Here is a 22,319-nt window from a genome sequence, read left to right as displayed (position 1 = left end):
TTCGGCTCGAGGAGAGATTCTGTCTTCTCGTTTTTGCGCGAAAATAACCAGTTGGCCAGTTTTGCCGGCCGGCCGGCGACGATGGAAATTTGCGGGGTGATACAGCGCGCGGTCGGCAGGGGGCGCCAGTGTCAACATTGTTTGGGCTTGTCAAGTGTGAACATAGGCACGGATGGCGCATGCTCCGAGCGCAACGGCCCGCCTTGCGAGTCGCGCGCGATCGCAACTTGTTGATTGTTCACTCACTTCACGCCAGTTGAGTCGCGAACGATGCGCCGGGTGGTCGTGTCCCGCGTACGCATCGTTATCGCTCCGAACTTCGAAATTGTTTTACGAAAATATGTGAAGTTTCTAAATTCAAAATTGTGCAGAACTACCGTGTCGAACGTGTTTTATTGTGATCAGTCTATGTAAAACGTTATAAATAAGTAGTTTTAAGTCATTGAAACTTAATAGGCTTACTCGTTTTACCTGCATGCCTCGTCCCACGTCTGAGCGGTTACCTACCTTATCGGATAAACGAACATTTTTCAAATGGATGTGCGTTTGAAATCTGTGATAGTGTGCGTGTTATGTGTTATAAAACTTCGTGAGAGCGTTGTAGGAGATTGTGACAAGTTTTTACTATAGTGACGTGCTCGGAGTAGTGATACGAAAAAGTTGAATTACCTCAAGTCAAGAATGATGTTCGTGCGCGGGAGTGAGGGGGGCATCCTCGCCGCGTTGTTGCTCTATTCGCTAGCGGTGGCGTCGGCGCAATACACAAAAGGTAAAAACTGCTTTCTTACCTGTGCACACGCAGCCCTACGTTTGTCGTGGTGCTTTGTTCTATTGCCTTTTGTTCGCTTCTTGGAGCGTCTTTTGAATTTTTAAATTGAGAGTGCCTAAATGACGTCACAAACAAGTTCGTACTCCTTTCTTGTTCTTGTGGTGTGGATGTAGGACTTGACTGGTGTAGGTACACCGGCTAGGTATTTTCCCGGATGTCAAGTACACATTTCACATTGCATTTTGTTGAACGATTTTTTTTTTTTTTTTTTTTTTTTTTTTTCAGGGGGGAAAATCATCCAATGACTTCTCCCACCTTGGGCGAGGCGAGAGGGAGTGTCAGACTCTTACTGACTAAAAACCACCCCGTTCCTTCTCCTGCTTTTCGAGCCGGAGCCCCGGTAAACCCGCTAGGTAGTCCGCAGCTCCGGATCAGGCATCAGCCCTACTGGGCCCCATCTGTGGTGGTCTGATGGCTCTTTGAGGCGCGCGCGGAACGCTACGCGCCGTACGCACGGGTCTGGCTCTGTTCGGGCGGTGAGCTACCCTTACTCGCCGCCCGCAGGCCCGCACTTACGGTGGCCGGAGATCGTCCCGCGATCCCCGACGCCCGGAGTGTCTCTCGCGACGGCTGGGGCGTGAGGAGGTTTGTTCTCTCACGCGCCCCGATTTTGTTGAACGATGTGTTTATTCCCTCTTTCTAAGTAAAAGTCGGGTGACTAAGTAAAATGACTGGTTCTGACAAGCGTTTGATAACGGAATTTTACGATAAGACCCGGCCGCCACACCTATCAATAAATTCTTACCTGTAGTAACTAAGTAGGTAGGTTACTTTGATACCTTTGCTACAAGTAATAATACAGATTGATAATTATAACTAGAAGCAGAGATAATTTCGGTACGTAAGTACGTATCTAAACTGTCGTGTGATCTTTATCAATAAATAAATAAACCTAACCAACAATTTGTGTAGGAACACTATCATTTCTCACATTTAACTACTCGAGAATTGAATAAAAGTCTGATTAGAATAATAAAATGAAAATAGGTAACCTACCTACCTATTACTAATGGTTTTCGTCATCTAGTGTTTAATAGGTAGGCATTAGGCAGTATAGTTTACTTACCAGCACAGGCTTTCCTTTTATGGCAGGCATCTAGCATACCTAATACTTAGTACTTAGTTATGTATGCTAGATAATTTCAACAAAAATTTACTTCACAACCCACATCAATACCGCAATACGAATTACGTTAACTATATACGCAATCTTCAATTGGTTGTCTTTTAATCGACCAATCACATGAGTTGACCACAGATAAAATATTAATGATTCATCGAGAAATTGGCGGCAAATCTACGAGAAAAAAGGTTTCAATTGAATTCCTATCTAACATAGGTACTTAATCGTAAGTAAAAATACTAATAATTGTCTACCGATATACAAGATACTGTATAAAGTAGTATATACTATATTCTTCGAGTAGTTTTGCTTCTAAAAACAGAAAAATGACTAAAGAAATGAGTCAGCGCTCAGGAAGTTGTGCAATACCTACTAGGTATCTAGGTATATGTATAAAAAAGTTAATTAAAACTATAGTAGGCTAGTGACTTGTTCCATCGTAGATTATCTACCGATCCACCTATTCGTCATTCTAAAAACTAAACGCGAAAATTAAAATTAGATGTTGAAATAAAGTTGCCATAAAAAAAAGTTAAGGTTTTGAATTGGTTAAAAAACATTAGCTGCTCATTCAGCAGGCAAGTTAATGTTGAATATTTGATTAAATATTTATATTATTACTTATGTATATCCAAAACACCTAACCTAATGAGTGTATTATTTTATATAGGTATCTACCTAGTTGCTAATTACGTTTAATTTAATACATAGCTACGTTTTACCAACTTAATTCAAGAAAACATTAGGTACATATATTTTTGACACAATAGTGAATAGGTGCCTACCTAGATATAATCTGTGTACAAACCCGCACAGTTATTAGTTAATAGCTATTTACTAGTGAAAAATTGTTAAAACATGTAATTAACAGTTCGTTAAAAATAAAAGAAACATGCCTTTAATACTATACTATCTATATTTTTAATAATTGAGAATAAATGTCCGTTTCACCCTGTCGAGTTAGTTTCTAATTAATAAAATTTATTTAGCGGATTATTTGACGTATGTGCCAATTGGGTAGTTTCCTCGGTCATAAATAAATTAGGTACGTATTTCGACTTTTCAATAGGATAATTGTAAAATAATCACACTTTCATTCATAGATTTGATGATCTACCTTTCTAAGTGCTAGAATTTTTTAACTAATTTTCTAGAAATAAATCTGCTATTTGACGTAAAAATCTAAGGACGTCATAAATAACGCACTGTCTCATACAAAATTCGTATAAAATATAATTTTTGACGTTTCGAAAAAAGTATTAATTTTGACTAGTAGGAAACTAGCTAATTACACTAACGGAGATTTAACCACGATGGTACCTACGACCAACAGTCATTTCAAAAGATGGAAGACAAGACAAGAATTTCTCTTGTTTATCAAGCAATTTACGTAGAAGGTACTTTAGATAATTATTTAATAAAATGTGTGTTTTATGAAGAGGTCAACCATTACTTAGGAACTTAGATCATCGATAAAGTCATTTGTCTGCGTGAAAGGCGATCGTGACTAGACTGTAGGTACGTAGTGACTGGTGACTCCATTGTTACTTTGAATTGCTATGCCAGGAGACTGAAAGTCCCCTTCATATGTCTGACCTAGATGTCCATGTATTCGTGCCTGGAAAACCTTTTATTCCGGCTTTGTCTATAAAATCACCTTCGTGTGATCTTTTACTGAGCTCTCTATAGTATCCACAAACCCTTTACGTAGGTACCTGTATTATTTACATCGTAGGTAACGATAAATGGGAACTTCACTATTGTAGCAAGATTATCAGCTTAGTGGAATATTTTTTTACCCGACTGCGCCAGAAGGAGGGTTATGTTTTTCGAGTGTATGTATGTATGTATGTATGTATGTATAATTGTTTGGCACGCTCTGCAGCCTAAACGGCTTGATGGATTTTGACTTGTGAGGTGTCGTTAGATTCGTATTTACTGTGAGAGTGACACTGGATATATCAAAATAATAAAAAAACAAAATGGCGGATTTTTGGCGCCAAATTCGAATATTTCTCACTCTCTAGCCTAAACAGCTTGATGGATTTTGACTTGAGAGGTGTCGTTAGATTCGTATTTACTGTGAGAGTGACACTGGATATATCAAAATAATACAAAAACAAAATGGCGGATTTTTGGCGCCAAATTCGAATATTTCTCACTCTCTAGCCTGAGCGACTCGATGGATTTCCGCTTGATAGTGGTCGTTTGATTCGTATTTACTGTGAGAGTGATACTAGATATATCAAAATACAAAAATAATAAAACTAAAAAAAATTAAATAAAAAAAGATAATTTAAAAAACTAAAAAACCCGACTGCATTTCTTTATAATATTAAAATGAAAAAACCCTAAAACAAGAAAGTCATCGTAAAATTTAAGCAGTCGGGACCCATTCTAGAAAGCAAGCCGTATGTCACAAAGTTTTCATATTTAGAATGGGTTCCGACTGCTTAAATTTTAAGATGACTTTCTTGTTTTAGGGTTTTTTCATTTTAATATTATAAAGAAACGCAGTCGGGTTTTTTAGATTTTTAAATTACCTTTTTTTATTTACTGTGGCAACCCTTTCAGAGGTTTTAACGATGTCACAGGTATGATCAACGTAAGTACTGGTCCGATTCTGAAAAACGATCCTTTCATTACGTTTTACAGGATTCAGCGATGGTTTTTAATGTATATGAATATTTATTTTCGTTACGAATATTTTAATACAGTCGTATTTCGTATTGAGGAAGCCTATGTAATGTAAATTTTGCCTACCAACTTATGTATGACTGTTTCAATTGTCCGTCGGTTTCATTATTCGATATTGAAATTAATATTTATTGTGTATATTAAGTATTGCTATCTTATTCTATAAGTAGTTACTCATTAAGTTGACATTAAAATATACTGGCTACTTTAGTTAGTTGGCGGCCATTTTCAAATTGTTGCATACGTATTAGTTATAAATAGATGACAATTCTCAAAATAGTGTCTCCAATATATAAATAGGTACCCTGAATTTTAAGGCGGTGAAACAGGCTCTTATTAATATTGATATTACCTTAATTGTTGATAGATTAGTAGATACATAAGCCCTACTACACCTCGGTGTAAGATTATACCTAAGTAGGTTTATACCTAGGTGAAACCCGGCATGGAGATTAGAATATCTCTACTAGTTACTGAGAATTTCAAAATTGATAATTTAACCTAACACGCACTGTATCGCACACTAAACCACGTATCTAGGTAGTAGAACCAAAGTTGCCAAAAACAGCTACAAACTTAACCTTTTTCGTTGCAAACAAAAATGGCGCCCGATTTCTTTTTATATTGTCTATGGTCGTTTGATTGCCAGTGTAACAAAACAAACAAGGTTATGACCAAGTAGGTCCAACTACTTATTATGTACTAGACTTAGCATAGAGTTACTCAGGCCATACTGAGAACAATGGCTAGTCCCAGCGGAGTGCAAACCCACGACTCGTTCAGCTACAAGTATCTAAAGTACTTCTAACCGTTCCTTAGTAAACCGGTATAACTGAGTCCTTAACTTGAAACTCAACTCGATATTTACATTGAAATGTTTTGCAAGCTTTCATTATGTTAGTGATATTAGTTATGTATTTTAGTTAGTTCTGTTTGATTGTGTTGTGTTTATTTTAAATCAACTGCCTTCCGCAAGGAATCGGTGTTTGTAGTTATTCGCACCTCTGTGAACTTGGCACCCGACTTTGGAAATATTGGTATTTTCAATGGTTTTTCGAAAGATTTCGATTAGTAGTGGATAGTAGTGAAGCTATTTTCGTTAGTAGTAATACCGAAAAATTAGAAAAAAATAGTAAAAAAATGTCATCCCCCGAAATTAAAAAAAAAAGATTTTTCCGGCTGTTTCTCATAAATGAACGTTAGTAGTGGATTGTAGTGCAATTTAATTCGTTTGTAGTAAAATAGAAAAAAAAATATTAAAAAATTCGTTTCGGAGTATTTTTTTAAAACGATTTTTATTACATAAATACAGTTTCAAGGCATATACGATTACTACAAACGTTAAAATTTACTAAAAAGGGTTCGTAGAGGTTAGTAGCGAAAGAATTTTTGATAGTAGTAACGATACATGTCGATTAGAAGCACTTGAGGTGAGTCAAACTTCTTTGTTTCCGAGCGATCGCTCCGAAAGAAGTTTGACTCATCTCAAGTGCTTCTAGTCAACATGTATCTTTACTACTATCGAAAATTCTTTCACTACAAACCTCTACTAACCTCTACGAACCCTTTTTAATCAATTCCAACGTTTGTAGTAATCGAATTTATCTTCCAACAGATTTTGTTCAGCAAATATCGGTCCGAAACGAGTTTGACTCATCTCAAGTGCTTCTAGTCAACATGTATCTTTACTACTATCGAAAATTCTTTCACTACAAACCTCTACCAACCTCTACGAACCCTTTTTAATCAATTCCAACGTTTGTAGTAGTCGAATTTATCTTCCAACAGATTTTGTTCAGCAAATATCGGTCCGAAACGAGTTTGACTCATCTCAAGTGCTTCTAGTCAACATGTATCTTTACTACTATCGAAAATTCTTTCACTACAAACCTCTACTAACCTCTACGAACCCTTTTTAATCAATTCCAACGTTTGTAGTAGGCGAATTTATCTTCCAACAGATTTTGTTCAGCAAATATCGGTCCGAAACGAGTTTGACTCATCTCAAGTGCTTCTAGTCAACATGTATCTTTACTACTATCGAAAATTCTTTCACTACAAACCTCTACTAACCTCTACGAACCCTTTTTAATCAATTCCAACGTTTGTAGTAGTCGAATTTATCTTCCAACAGATTTTGTTTAGCAAATATCGGTCCGAAACGAGTTTGACTCATCTCAAGTGCTTCTAGTCAACATGTATCTTTACTACTATCGAAAATTCTTTCACTACAAACCTCTACCAACCTCTACGAACCCTTTTTAATCAATTCCAACGTTTGTAGTAGTCGAATTTATCTTCCAACAGATTTTGTTCAGCAAATATCGGTCCGAAACGAGTTTGACTCATCTCAAGTGCTTCTAGTCAACATGTATCTTTACTACTATCGAAAATTCTTTCACTACAAACCTCTACGAACCCTTTTTAATCAATTCCAACGTTTGTAGTAGTCGAATTTATCTTCCAACAGATTTTATCCTGCAAATATCGGTCCGAAACGAGTTTGACTCATCTCAAGTGCTTCTAGTCAACATGTATCTTTACTACTATCGAAAATTCTTTCACTACAAACCTCTACGAACCCTTTTTAATCAATTCCAACGTTTGTAGTAGTCGAATTTATCTTCCAACAGATTTTGTTCAGCAAATATCGGTCCGAAACGAGTTTGACTCATCTCAAGTGCTTCTAGTCAACATGTATCTTTACTACTATCGAAAATTCTTTCACTACAAACCTCTACCAACCTCTACGAACCCTTTTTAATCAATTCCAACGTTTGTAGCAGTCGAATTTATCTTCCAACAGATTTTATCCTGCAAATATCGGTCCGAAACGAGTTTGACTCATCTCAAGTGCTTCTAGTCAACATGTATCTTTACTACTATCAAAATTCTTTCACTACAAACCCCTACTAACCTCTACGAACCCTTTTTAATCAATTCCAACGTTTGTAGTAGTCGAATTTATCTTCCAACAGATTTTGTTCAGCAAATATCGGTCCGAAACGAGTTTGACTCATCTCAAGTGCTTCTAGTCAACATGTATCTTTACTACTATCTAAAATTCTTTCACTACAAACCTCTACCAACCTCTACGAACCCTTTTTAATCAATTCCAACGTTTGTAGTAGTCGAATTTATCTTCCAACAGATTTTATCCTGCAAATATCGGTCCGAAACGAGTTTGACTCATCTCAAGTGCTTCTAGTCAACATGTATCTTTACTACTATCAAAATTCTTTCACTACAAACCCCTACTAACCTCTACGAACCCTTTTTAATCAATTCCAACGTTTGTAGTAGTCGAATTTATCTTCCAACAGATTTTGTTCAGCAAATATCGGTCCGAAACGAGTTTGACTCATCTCAAGTGCTTCTAGTCAACATGTATCTTTACTACTATCGACAATTCTTTCACTACAAACCTCTACGAACCCTTTTTAATCAATTCCAACGTTTGTAGTAGTCGAATTTATCTTCCAACAGATTTTGTTCAGCAAATATCGGTCCGAAACGAGTTTGACTCATCTCAAGTGCTTCTAGTCAACATGTATCTTTACTACTATCGAAAATTCTTTCACTACAAACCTCTACGAACCCTTTTTAATCAATTCCAACGTTTGTAGTAGTCGAATTTATCTTCCAACAGATTTTGTTCAGCAAATATCGGTCCGAAACGAGTTTGACTCATCTCAAGTGCTTCTAGTCAACATGTATCTTTACTACTATCGAAAATTCTTTCACTACAAACCTCTACTAACCTCTACGAACCCTTTTTAGTCAATTCCAACGTTTGTAGTAGTCGAATTTATCTTCAAACAGATTTTATCCAGCAAATATCAGTCCGAAACGAGTTTGACTCATCTCAAGTGCTTCTAGTCAACATGTATCTTTACTACTATCGAAAATTCTTTCACTACAAACCTCTACTAACCTCTACGAACCCTTTTTAATCAATTCCAACGTTTGTAGTAGTCGAATTTATCTTCCAACAGATTTTATCCAGCAAATATCGGTCCGAAACGAGTTTGACTCATCTCAAGTGCTTCTAGACAACATGTATCTTTACTACTATCGAAAATTATTTCACTACAAATCTCTACTAACCTCTACGAACCCTTTTTAATCAATTCCAACGTTTTTAGTAGTCGTATTTATCTTCCAACAGATTTTGTCCAGCAAATATCGGTCCGAAACGAGTTTGACTCATCTCAAGTGCTTCTAGACAACATGTATCTTTACTACTATCAAAAATTCTTTTACTACTAACCTCTACGAACCCTTTTTAGTAAATTTTAACGTTTGTAGTAATCGTATATGCCTTGAAACAGTATTTAGGTAATAAAAATCGTTTTAAAAAAATACTCCGAAACGAATTTTTTAATATTTTTTTTTCTATTTTACTACAAACGAATAAAATTGCACTACAATCCACTACTAACGTTCATTTATGAGAAACAGCCGGAAAAATCATATTTTTTTAATTTCGGGTGATGACATTTTTTTACAATTTTTTTCTAATTTTTCGGTATTACTACTAACAAAAATAGCTTCACTACTATCCACTACTAATCGAAATCTTTCGAAAAACCATTGAAAATACCAATATTTCCAAAGTCGGGTGCCAAGTTCACACAGGTGTTATTCGCTATCTGATATATAAATAGATAAAGGTATTTCTGAACATAATTTCTTGGAAATATAGCCTTAGCTAATATAACACGTAAGCGTTAGTTTAGTAAACTTAAGTTTCGTACTCGCTTAATTAATCAATACGGTGAATTTGAAGTCAATCTAAAAATACTATGTTGACCTTAAAACCTTATTATTTTTATTAACTTGTTATCAACTAACGAATATAACGGTCAGCTAAAAGGTTAGGTCTTACTTAGATTATTATTAAAAAAAATATTACTCAACTTTTGCAATCATACGTGAATCTCTTAACAATATCTGGCTGGAATAAAAGTCAGTTTATGGATTACAAAAAAAAATGTGACGTTCCTTTTACAAAAGCTTGTTCAGTCGCGTATGACCCTCACAGTAACACGAGCGTCCCACCAATAATAATTTCCTGTCCCTCACACAATAAGCCATTCATTAGCCTTAATTTATGCTCCTTGCTCTCACCTCAACCATTGACAATTTCTACAACATAACCGTATTTTATCCAATACATATTATTCATACCTCGGTCCCTTCAAGTTGTTGCAATGGGGTTTCAAACTAAAGTGGCAATGGAAAGCAAAGTTTACGATGCTTGCGTTTATTCGCTCAGTGGTCTGTGTACGGCTTCTGTGACATGGCTGCCTATCCGATGACGTCACTATGCAACCGGACCACTCAATGGCAGTGGTATGCAGTTACACGATTGACCTTTTTTATGAAAGGTAACAATAAGCTGAAATGATGAATTTTTAAAATATGCTGTGTTGTCCAAAATATACATTGCTTTGTGTTCGCTTCGGTCATACTTTTTAAACATGTCTTCCGATTATTTATTTTTAACACGAAACGGTTTCGTTATTTGTAATTCGAACACTATAAAATTGACTAAGCGTTGTGCCGGCCAGTGCCAATCCATGATAAGGCAATTCACATGTAATAAATTAATAATAATTGGTACCCGATTAATCTGATTGTTTTTAAAACAAATAAATTAGGTATTTTAAAAACAACAACCTGAGTAATCATGAAATTAACAAGGTTTAATCAGTTGTGAATTAAATAATTTAATGCTACATTTTTGTTAATGAATTCATAATGAGGTTTGATTCATTTTAACATGAGATTGTTACTACTCTAAGTTACAATAGTTATAAAATATGAAAAAAGAAATCGTAATTTAAAATAAGAACAAGCCATCGCTGTCATAAAATTAACACACGAGACTTAAAGCGACACTAGCGCCAACGCAAAAAATGTGTTTCAAATTCCAACTAATACTACAACAACAAAAACTGTTAGGTTATCTTTACATCTCTAATTACTAGTACACTCGTATATTTTAGTGCATTCGATCACATAAGTATTTCAATCAGTAGCCAGATCGATATCAAACTACGTAAGTACGTACGTAGGTACGGTAAGCCAGTCGTGATATTGTTGATATGATAACACAGCTTGTTTGACCTGCTCGTGGCATAACGCTCAGTTACGTTATTATCGTCACGCAAGGACCTCACAGTGATGACTACCAAAAATATTCTCAGTTTTCACTATAATTTCCCCTGTAATTAACTACTGTGTACTGTTAAACATATAGCCTTTTTAGTAAACAAGGCAATTACAATCGTTTAAAGTTGACCGATTTTTTGTGTGAAGCAATTTCGTTGTTTTATTTTTGTTTCGTAATAACTAGCTAAGACATGAGAAACGTTTTCCAAAGCTTCAAATATATCTATACTAATATTATAAAGCTGAAGAGTTTGTTTGATTGTTTGATTGTTTGTTTGTTTGTTTGTTTGTTTGAACGCGCTAATCTCCGGAACTACTGGTCCGATTTGAATAATTCTTTTTGTGTTGGATAGTCCATTTATCGAGGAAGGCTATAGGCTATAAAACATCACGCTATAACTATTAGGAGCGAAGAAATAAAGGAAAATGTGGACAAAACGGGGGAAATTATTAATTCTTGAGGGCTTCCGTTGCGTGCGCTGCGAAAATGGTTCAAGATACGAAAATTATATGTATGAAAAAATTATTCCTCTTAAAATGATCTAAAAAAAAGTCCGCGACAGTATATGTCTATCTTTTAGGATTAACTTACTAGAATCGTTTTTATGGTAATCAAACTGGGTGGAAATTAATGCATTATTTGTTAAGAGTTGTATTAACGAAAAAATATTAATCTTTATCGAAATAAATTTGTTGTTCATTAAGAGTATTTAATTGTGAACAAAATTGTCTTTGACATCACTAAACTTCAATAAACATCTTAGAAGATATTACAATTTTAAAATAACTCCGATATAAAATTCACCCGCGCCGCATGATGTGCGAAACACGACGCTGCCAGGAGGAGAGGCATTGTTAGCGAACGACGCGGAGCCTGGTGTAACTATACTCAAAAAAATTATAGTCTTACTAACGAAGTAAAACATTTTTTGATCATTGACCATCGAAAGCGTTTGTTTACAGCGTAGAATGGCAAAAAAGCGGTTTATCACACGCCCACATTTTATTGTGGCTGTCTAACAAAGTACAACCAGATTCTACGTATAGTGCAATAATATCGGCTGAAACATTTGACAAACAAAAAAATCCAATTCTTCAATTTATTGTCATAAAAATATGATAGGGTATAAAAATATGGTCATTAAGGATTTCATAACCTTGCGTCAACATGTATGAAAGAAAACATTTGTTCTAGAAAGTACTCTTTCTTTTTTTTTTTTTTGAGGGGGGAAAATCATCCGTTGGCTACTCCTGCCTTGGGTGAAGCGAGAAGGAGTGTAAAAATCACCCCGTTCTGATTTGAGCCGGGGCCCCGGTAATCTTTTACGTTGTCTGCAGCACCGGATCGGGCATCAACCCTATTGGGTCCCATTTGTAGTGGTCTGGCTCTTTGAGGCGCGCACAGAACGCGACGCACGGTACGCACGGGTCTGGTTTTGATCGGGCGACGAGCTACTAGCTCTTACTCGCCGTCCGCAGACCCGCGCTTACCCGCGCTCGACGCCCGGAGTGTCTTCTGCGGCGGCTGGGGCGTGATGAGGATCGTTCCCTCACGCGCTCCGCCTCCTCCTTAGCTAGGATGACTGCTTCGCAGAAGGGGGAGACAGCGTCCCTTTCCCCCTCGCTCCGCACCTTGGCCTGAACTAGAGCCCAACGTGAGAGGTTACCGTCGCCATTCACATCCCTAAGGACATGGCGATGCTCAGCACATGCAATGCACACCGCCACTGTATGCTCCACCATATCTTCCGGGCGGTCCTCGCAATGACGACACCCAGACGAAACGCCCGGGTGTTTCCTCCCGCCGAATTCGAAACAGGTACCAACCGAAACTTCCGTGTCCGGTAAGTACCTGCGTCAGGCGGTAGATGAGGAAGCCGTGACGCCTCTTAAGCCATTCTTCAAAGAGGGGACTTACTACTGCTATAACGCGTATGTAGCGAGCCCATCTATAAAGTACCCTAGGAATTTTATTTCTGAAACACAAACCGGGGTGGCGGTTACCCAACCTATAGGCGCAGGTATCCGGAAAACAGTGGAAACACATATAGTATAGAAATGAGTGTGGATTGTTCCTTATAATCATAATCCAGTGCTATCACGAATGGTCATTGCACAAATTAACCGTGGGTAACAGCTATAATTTATGAAGGTGAGAAAGTTGTTTGCAAAAATAAATATAATGCCTAAAATAACTATTCCACGCGGACGAAGTCGCGGGCACAGCTAGTTATGTATAACCAGTAGCTAGTTATAATATTATTGAGATCAAAGCGACATTAAATCTTTCAATAACCAGTACAAATATGAAAACCATGCCAGATTTAGTGTAGAGACAGAGTACCTATTCAGTACAGAAAAAGGATTCTTTTATAAAATTTCTACGTCAGTGCATAAAGGTAAGTACACATCGACTGAAGGTAATTCGATCATGCCTATGTCTTCGCTGTCAACTTAAGTGAGCACCTAATGGAAATCCTGTGTTTCTACTCTTTGAGTGATTCGAACATGATGCTTTTCGCTTTGATGTTATAGTTCACGTGACGTGGCATGCATCTATACTAATATTATAAAGCTGAAGAGTTTGTTTGATTGTTTGATTGTTTGATTGTTTGTTTGTTTGTTTGTTTGTTTGAACGCGCTAATCTCCGGAACTACTGGTCCGATTTGAATAATTCTTTTTGTGTTGGATAGTCCATTTATCGAGGAAGGCTATAGGCTATAAAACATCACGCTATAACTATTAGGAGCGAAGAAATAAAGGAAAATGTGGACAAAACGGGGGAAATTATTAATTCTTGAGGGCTTCCGTTGCGTGCGCTGCGAAAATGGTTCAAGATACGAAAATTATATGTATGAAAAAATTATTCCTCTTAAAATGATCTAAAAAAAAGTCCGCGACAGTATATGTCTATCTTTTAGGATTAACTTACTAGAATCGTTTTTATGGTAATCAAACTGGGTGGAAATTAATGCATTATTTGTTAAGAGTTGTATTAACGAAAAAATATTAATCTTTATCGAAATAAATTTGTTGTTCATTAAGAGTATTTAATTGTGAACAAAATTGTCTTTGACATCACTAAACTTCAATAAACATCTTAGAAGATATTACAATTTTAAAATAACTCCGATATAAAATTCACCCGCGCCGCATGATGTGCGAAACACGACGCTGCCAGGAGGAGAGGCATTGTTAGCGAACGACGCGGAGCCTGGTGTAACTATACTCAAAAAAATTATAGTCTTACTAACGAAGTAAAACATTTTTTGATCATTGACCATCGAAAGCGTTTGTTTACAGCGTAGAATGGCAAAAAAGCGGTTTATCACACGCCCACATTTTATTGTGGCTGTCTAACAAAGTACAACCAGATTCTACGTATAGTGCAATAATATCGGCTGAAACATTTGACAAACAAAAAAATCCAATTCTTCAATTTATTGTCATAAAAATATGATAGGGTATAAAAATATGGTCATTAAGGATTTCATAACCTTGCGTCAACATGTATGAAAGAAAACATTTGTTCTAGAAAGTACTCTTTCTTTTTTTTTTTTTGAGGGAGGAAAATCATCCGTTGGCTACTCCTGCCTTGGGTGAAGCGAGAAGGAGTGTAAAAATCACCCCGTTCTGATTTGAGCCGGGGCCCCGGTAATCTTTTACGTTGTCTGCAGCACCGGATCGGGCATCAACCCTATTGGGTCCCATTTGTAGTGGTCTGGCTCTTTGAGGCGCGCACAGAACGCGACGCACGGTACGCACAGGTCTGGTTTTGATCGGGCGACGAGCTACTAGCTCTTACTCGCCGTCCGCAGACCCGCGCTTACCCGCGCTCGACGCCCGGAGTGTCTTCTGCGGCGGCTGGGGCGTGATGAGGATCGTTCCCTCACGCGCTCCGCCTCCTCCTTAGCTAGGATGACTGCTTCGCAGAAGGGGGAGACAGCGTCCCTTTCCCCCTCGCTCCGCACCTTGGCCTGAACTAGAGCCCAACGTGAGAGGTTACCGTCGCCATTCACATCCCTAAGGACATGGCGATGCTCAGCACATGCAATGCACACCGCCACTGTATGCTCCACCATATCTTCCGGGCGGTCCTCGCAATGACGACACCCAGACGAAACGCCCGGGTGTTTCCTCCCGCCGAATTCGAAACAGGTACCAACCGAAACTTCCGTGTCCGGTAAGTACCTGCGTCAGGCGGTAGATGAGGAAGCCGTGACGCCTCTTAAGCCATTCTTCAAAGAGGGGACTTACTTCTGCTATAACGCGTATGTAGCGAGCCCATCTATAAAGTACCCTAGGAATTTTATTTCTGAAACACAAACCGGGGTGGCGGTTACCCAACCTATTGGCGCAGGTATCCGGAAAACAGTGGAAACACATATAGTATAGAAATGAGTGTGGATTGTTCCTTATAATCATAATCCAGTGCTATCACGAATGGTCATTGCACAAATTAACCGTGGGTAACAGCTATAATTTATGAAGGTGAGAAAGTTGTTTGCAAAAATAAATATAATGCCTAAAATAACTATTCCACGCGGACGAAGTCGCGGGCACAGCTAGTCAAATAATAATTGTAACTATTCATGGCTTAAACGTTTCTCGGAAACCGTATTGCGTAATAGTATTGTTTTAAGACAAAATAACTAAGTGACTTATTTTCCTTTTGTATGCGGAGACGGAGACTCGAGACGGGGAGGAAAGTGGCTGTCTATAAAACAAGTCGTAGAAATGACGAGCTAGTTTATCTGTTAAAACCAAGAAAATAATAATTTGTAGACACCAATTTGTTTGGCAAACAATGTGGATAGTGGGATACATCGACAATTTACTTCCCTGCCTTTGTTTGTTAATTAACTATAGCAGAAATTTATAATTCACGTTCAGTAATGGATATTTCTAAAAGTAACTAAGTCAAAAACCGTTCAGCTCGCTGCTTAATTAAAGTTGAAGTCCAGCGTAATTGGAATTCTAGCTCTAAACACAAATCCTAGTAACGAGCAGAACAAATTTAAATGTCCAAAGGCTATTTGTATTTTCTGCGCCAAACACTAACTGTTAATCTTGTCTCGGAAAACTGAGATAGTTTAAAGAATTACTGGAACTGAGAACGACAAATACCTATGCTGCTGGGGTCTACAAATAAGAGGATATTGCTTGGTCTGTGTACATTCTTCCTTTATCTTTCTGAGCACTAAGACAAGTTTCACTTAGCGTGATATAGATGTGCGTCTGACTTGATTCCTCCGACTAGATCGCGCGATTAAAGTCCTCGCTTTGTGAAATTGAAACGCAAAACTGCGGGCAAAACGTGCGTTTGATTATACAAAACGCAATGTGTCGCCGGGCTTTATTCCGATTTAGAAACTGCAATGAATGGAGACGTCAGACTTTCATAAGTCCCATTTCCTTCAGTTTTTATTCACAAATGGTCCCTTATCGCAAATCGAGAATATCCATTCCCGACAGTGCCGGGAAACTAACGAGATATAATCTTCAATATTAAGTTTCTTTGCACAGCTGCATAGATAGCTATCGCTTTTAAAAATGCTTCAAATTATATCGTAATGAGTTTCCATTTATTCAAGTAGGCTATTTAGTTTTACTGGCTACGGTGAGAGGAGAAAAGTGCTGAGAGAAAAGTAGCATTATGTTTATCCATTCGAGTAGTGGGATGTTGGATCTACCTGTAGATTTTTCCTCGTGTTCACAGATTATCTAGAAAATGAGTGTACTTTAAGAGGTGTATTTATTGAAATAAGAGCTACGGTACGCTTTTCCAGGATATAATGGATTTCAATTTTCTATACTTGTGGGAAGTCTTATCTTTTTAAAGTTGTGTTGGAAAGTATTCAGTAAATCGGTTTTATTTAGAGGGAAAATGGTCAATTTATGCTTTCTTAGTAAAAAGAAGCATATACTTAACAGGAAAAAAAAAGAAAAGCAGTTTGACTTTGTAATTAACCATAGAAAAATATCCAGTTGACCTGCGTAACATCCTCAATATCAGCTGAACAGTTGTAATTAAGCGACCGGATATCACAATGGTTCCCTATTAGAGTTCGGTTCTACGCTCCTCAAGGGTATCGTGGAAGGCGGTACAGGCAACAATCGTGCTCCCGAAACCTTCCGATTATTGCCGAAGTATCTACCCACTACACCAGCTAAGAAAACTACGTCTGTTTATTTTACTGTTCCCAGTAATGTAATGAAGCTACGGTTAATACAAAACGTAACACAGATTTCGGTTAATATTGTTGTTGATTTTAGCCACAACGTAAAATCACAACTGGTGCTTAGACACCGCCATTTTGCGGCGGCCATGGACTGACATGGAACAGAAATTGTGGACAAAAATCCTGAATTCTGAATCGCAAATCGAAAATTAGCATCAATTGAACAGAGTAGTAACCGAGCAGCATAATGCAGTGACATTCTCACTGGGACGTGAATGGGGCCAACATAATTTCATCACATCAATTTCAGTTCCTCCATTTTAGTGCATTATGAACGCAACCAAGCAGCAAATGAAGTCTGCAAAGTTACAATCTGCTCGGCAAGAGCTTACAATAAACAATCGTAATTAATCGGGTGAGATACAACAATAGATCCCTATTAAACGAACATCGAGTCAATGCTCCCCGAGGGTATCGTTCCCACAAAGCCATAGCGCTCGATTTAAAAATAGACCCCAACGATTACAACCTTCCCTTAGTGACAGGATTTTAATTGATTTTCGAGGTGACCCGATTGTTGGTCTTTCTCAATGATTATTTCCCCAAAATACACTCGGAAAATCAACAGGTTTAAGTGCGTACTGGAAGTTGAACTTGCTACTTGGATCTCTTTTTCGAAGAATGTACAGACGAAAATTGTTTTTCTAACTATTAAGGCTACTTAGACGTACAGTTCGAGGGTAAATACGTACTTACTGTTGGGAAAAATACGCTGTTTACCTGGCTACTTCTATCTGACGTTGATTTCAGTTGAATTGAAACTAGTCGATGGCTTGCGATTGCTTTTTGCTCTCACAATGGAGGCTTATTATCGGAGACTGCAAATAACGAACCTGCTATAGGTTTCTTAGTATTGTGAGTTATCCAACTAGCCGTCATCCGTAACGTTATCGATGTATGAACGTTTGTGTTGTTAACATTGGATGACGTGACATGGAGTCCCTTCAAAACTAGCTTTGTGAAACTCGAGTACGTTTCACGCCAAGCAGTGACTATTAGCACTAGACCTCCGGCCGTGATTGGCCATTGTCGGCCCACTTACAATGGCCAATCAATGTCCATTCGTCCCGGTACTTTTTGGCTACTATAACAATCACATTTCACGTCAAATCTTTTAAGTCAAAGAATATCCATTTAATTCTTCGGCTTCGTCTCAAATGTTATAAAATATAGCGTATTTAAGCGAGTAAATGGATATTTGGGAATCTCTCCCGTTAATTTTAATAGCTGAGACTTAATGTCGTATTCAGGCCACGCTACAATCATCGGAATTCTTGGTCCGTCTTCCTTTATACGGATATTTTACCCCATCCCCCATAAATGGCGTCATTAAAAAGCTAAGACCGGGTAGGAAACGGAGCTACTTAAATATACTTCGCACGAATGCGCAAATTGATATAAAATACTTCATCTTTTGATATCTTGCCTCAAGGATAGTCGCCCAGCTACAAAGATGTTTTATTAACACCGTATTTTATTGCGCTTGAGAAAATAACGATGAGCTATTCGATAACTTATTCTTTTGAAGAGTTAATTGTTTTGGATTTGTTCACATTTTGACTGATAATGGTTTTAATGAATAATTCATTTTATGAGTTTATTGCAGCGTTTTCCTTTTTAGATGAACAATACAGCAACTGCGAAAGAAATAATTGAACCATAAAATCAATTGTGTCGTATCGCACGTGGCGTTTACTTAGCAACCTACTATAAAAATAAAATAAAAACGACATATTATGTATGTATAATTTCTTTTCTGTACGATTTAATTTAAACACCTTCGTTCGACGTTCAAGGGAAAACAATAAAGTACGATAGAAATGAGTTACCTTGACCTTTATAGTCGTGGAGAAATGTGTAAGAATAACCTTCAATACGTCTTTATTTCAAGACTAAACAAATAGTAATATGGAAGCACTTACTAACGTACTTATAGCACATACAGGGTACATTAGTGTATTATATTACTGTTTCAACATAAATCTATTGAATTGTTAATTTGTAAGAGATAATAAACCGGTCTAATAATAAAATGATCATAAAAAGTATTAATTTTATTTAACATCCACCTGTATGTCTTTGCTTTTGCAAGTTGCAGCCAATGATGACTTATTATTAAATGTTAAATATATACAGGTTGTTTATTTTTAGAAACATTTTGTTTTTCATATAATTATATTTTAAATGGGTAAGTTGAAGTGTTAAAGTGAAATTCTCAGTGGATTGTCACAATGTCGCGGCCATTCTAAGTCTGATAGTCGCGTGTCGGGTCGTGACTGGAAGGTCAATCAGCTTCAACATATAAACAATTCTTACATAACTACCTATATTTATTCTTTCACTAATTATACAAAGACTTATGGCATTTACGGTAAACGTCTGTAATTTAGCTTTTAGATACATAATTGATATGTGAAAGTTTTATCGAATATTTTCACGCCTAAATTGCTAAACCGATTATGATTACGGAAAGATCCTTTAGACTACGCTTTTAAATATCACGTATGTTATAATAGTATAAAATACTGTTTACTGGCTTACACTATAAAAAATTGAAGATTATGGAACTTTATGAATAACTATTCTAAGTTGGTCCTTTTGAGATAATATTATCCTTGAAAATTGAACGTGGGCTGAAACACGTTTCACTACTCCTAATCTATTTGACGCCATTGACAGTTTGTATATTCAGTTTATTTCCGAAATTCTTATCCAAAAATAGTTTTCCAATCGCGTAAGGAGTTAAGGCACTTTTTGTCACGGAGTATGGAGTGGTAAATGGTAACGCGCGAAAGAACGATGCGACCTTGTTCTTTGTCAGTTCATTGTGTCAGTTACCTATTGTCAGCGAATGCGTCGTTTGGTGTATGGATTGGTACTCCATTAATTTTTAATCCATCACCTCTAGTAATTCGAATATGGAATGTGCCATGTTGAGTAATTTTTATTTTTTTGCTGAAGGAACCTATTTAAATATTTTTGTCTTATCTTTGCAAGAGATCGTTGCTTTCATAATATCTCCTTAGTTACTTAAATATGAACAATATTTTTCAAATTGATGCTAGATAATGTTGCCTTTTGTTACACGCTCGAGCTATTTACGTTCAGAACGATGTTACGTCAAGTATTTCCTTATCGTCCATCTAAATAAAAAACTTCATAACCGCACGTGGCTCCAAGTGGTCCTAATTTCGGACTCTCGAAGCCAATAAATATTAAATCGTATTTACTTTACCCTCCCAGGCGCGTGTGTGAAAATGAACGAAAGGTTAAAAGGTTTCCATCAAACAGAGTTAAGGAAATAAATGTCATCCAGCATTTAAATGAAGTTCCGCCATGTTTTTTTAGAAAAATACAAGGGTGTCTTATATCTGGCGCTTTCGAAGTAATTCCGAGCAATTTGTCTCCGCATCTCGCTACTCCATTAGCAATGTCATCTCCCCGAGTTGTGGTCTGTCGTCAAAATATCAATCATTAAATGTTTGCCTCAGCATTTATCATAATTACTGCGTCCGGAATTTGGAGCCTACTTAAGAATTTAATCTGGTGGAACATTGCGGTTGGTGTAGTAGAAAAACTGGCTTGTTTTTTAAGTGTCTGGTGTCTAAGCAAACACGTGCACACGTTAGTCCAGTCGTGTTAGAGGGATGTTTTTCAACACGCCTGCCCGGGCATGACACGTGTTGCCATGAAACTATGACATGTTATGAAAGTGGAATATCTCCCCGACCCGCAGGGTTGCCCCACATCGTTTCCCGCTGTGTCGCGAGCCTTCCTGCCCGTGACAACCCTGTTCATAACAAATCTCGTTTTGTTATTCTCTACATACGGCCAGTTTGGAATTTTAATACGCTCAATGTTATTCTAGAATAGAAAATGGAGGATTTGTTATTAATTAATGTCATTATACGCTTTTAATCCCGAAATTGCTTTGTCAAGTACAGGCATGAATCATAAGATTTAAATAATTAGTTTCGGAATTATGTTTTAATAACATTTCGGTTTTAATATGTAAATAAATGTTAGAATTTTTGTGGCGTTGGCGTGGTGAGAATTTAACGTTCCGCTGTGATGGGCGAAACTAATAAAACTGCGGGTGTCTCGTGGCCTCATATTTTACGCGGACCACGCGACGAGACAGCCCTGTCATTCTCTCAGTATTGTTATTAAATTTTATCATCGCAAGTTTGGAGCTCTATGTGGCCATTGTATAACTATAGTGTCACACTGACGCCATATTGTTTTAAATGAGTCCTAAATTCAAGATGGGAGCTAAAGTACTAGGTACCTAAGTACCTATATAATAATATATGTACAGATTGACTCTTGGGGAATGTATATTAGTCTCCTATTTCAGTTATTTCATTATGCAATAACTACAGTCTAAATAAATACCTAATTCATAGACATCTTCTCGATTTCATAGTATGGTGCAAGTTTCTCAGTAAATTATTCTTCCACGGTAAATCTAGGTAAATGTTATGGCCATGGATGACTAACGTCCATTCCATACATTCACACACTAACGGTAACACTCACGACTAGTAATATCTAATACCTACTCGAAATGTTGCCAGCAGCGATTTGTAGATAAAATTGAGTACCTATGTGTCTACTGGAGTACTAACATTCCTATGTAGCTTAGTCATATCTCCTGCACTATCTATAATGTTTTTGAAAACCAATGTCATATAAAAATAGAATCGTACTCGTTGTACCAACGTTGCATTTAGTATGAAATTAAACTAGGTGCGTCAATATAATGATGTTATTTATCAACTAGTATTGATACAGTACCAGAGTATTTTATTCAGAACGAATGTATGAACAAGACAAATAGCAACTGTTTTCTGATAACTACAATATTCACAGAACATATTTAATGAATGAATCATTCGTTTACCCAACAAATGTTATTTACTGATCAATCAAATACAAACTTTAAGTCCACAGACTAAGCAAGGAATTCTATTAAACTCTTCACGACAAACTTCGGAGGCATCTTAACACAACTTTGAAGGACTACCTACTATTACTTAGTAAGACATTTTATAAGCTACTAATACTCTTTGCCCCGACTTCGCTCCACATCCCTAATACGGCTTAAACTTGCCCAAATCGTTATCCAGTTTGCAATTATAATTTGTACTGTGAAAACTCAAAAACAAAGAACGGAATTACGGAATAAGCAAAATAAAACAATACTAAATATGAAAGCGTATTTTCCTTTGAAGTCGAGAGCTCAGCCAG

The 22,319-nt window shown here is 37.1% G+C and overlaps 1 protein-coding gene and 1 long non-coding RNA gene across 4 annotated transcripts in view; one reads left to right on the top strand and one right to left on the bottom strand.

Annotated features, from left to right (window-relative positions):
- Positions 1-239: 239 nt before the first annotated feature.
- LOC118278161 (DE-cadherin) overlaps positions 240-22,319 on the top strand; it is a 244,394-nt gene continuing 222,314 nt past the window's right edge. The window contains exon 1 of one of the 2 annotated variants that reach the window (XM_050700365.1): positions 240-769. In XM_050700365.1, coding sequence (XP_050556322.1) covers positions 682-769 — 88 coding nt within the window. In that variant the 5' untranslated portion in view covers positions 240-681. The remainder of the gene's footprint in view (positions 770-22,319) is intronic. The other variant, XM_035597257.2, reaches the window with a different exon arrangement.
- On the bottom strand, positions 6,066-8,726 carry LOC126911717 (uncharacterized). 2 transcript variants are annotated; one of them, XR_007706238.1, is made up of 4 exons: positions 8,238-8,726; positions 7,059-7,394; positions 6,377-6,549; positions 6,066-6,203 (listed from the first exon to the last, which is right to left on the bottom strand). It is a non-coding gene; the product is annotated as an uncharacterized LOC126911717 (long non-coding RNA). The 2 variants fall into 2 exon arrangements; XR_007706237.1 differs by lacking the exon at positions 6,066-6,203 and having other exon boundaries at positions 6,401-6,549; positions 6,896-7,394; positions 8,238-8,710.

The sequence above is a fragment of the Spodoptera frugiperda genome, chromosome 18 (assembly GCF_023101765.2).
Source record: "Spodoptera frugiperda isolate SF20-4 chromosome 18, AGI-APGP_CSIRO_Sfru_2.0, whole genome shotgun sequence".
Classification (NCBI taxonomy): domain Eukaryota; kingdom Metazoa; phylum Arthropoda; class Insecta; order Lepidoptera; family Noctuidae; genus Spodoptera; species Spodoptera frugiperda.
The sequence above is the reverse complement of the archived record's forward strand: the minus strand, read 5'-3'. Positions and strand labels throughout refer to the sequence as shown.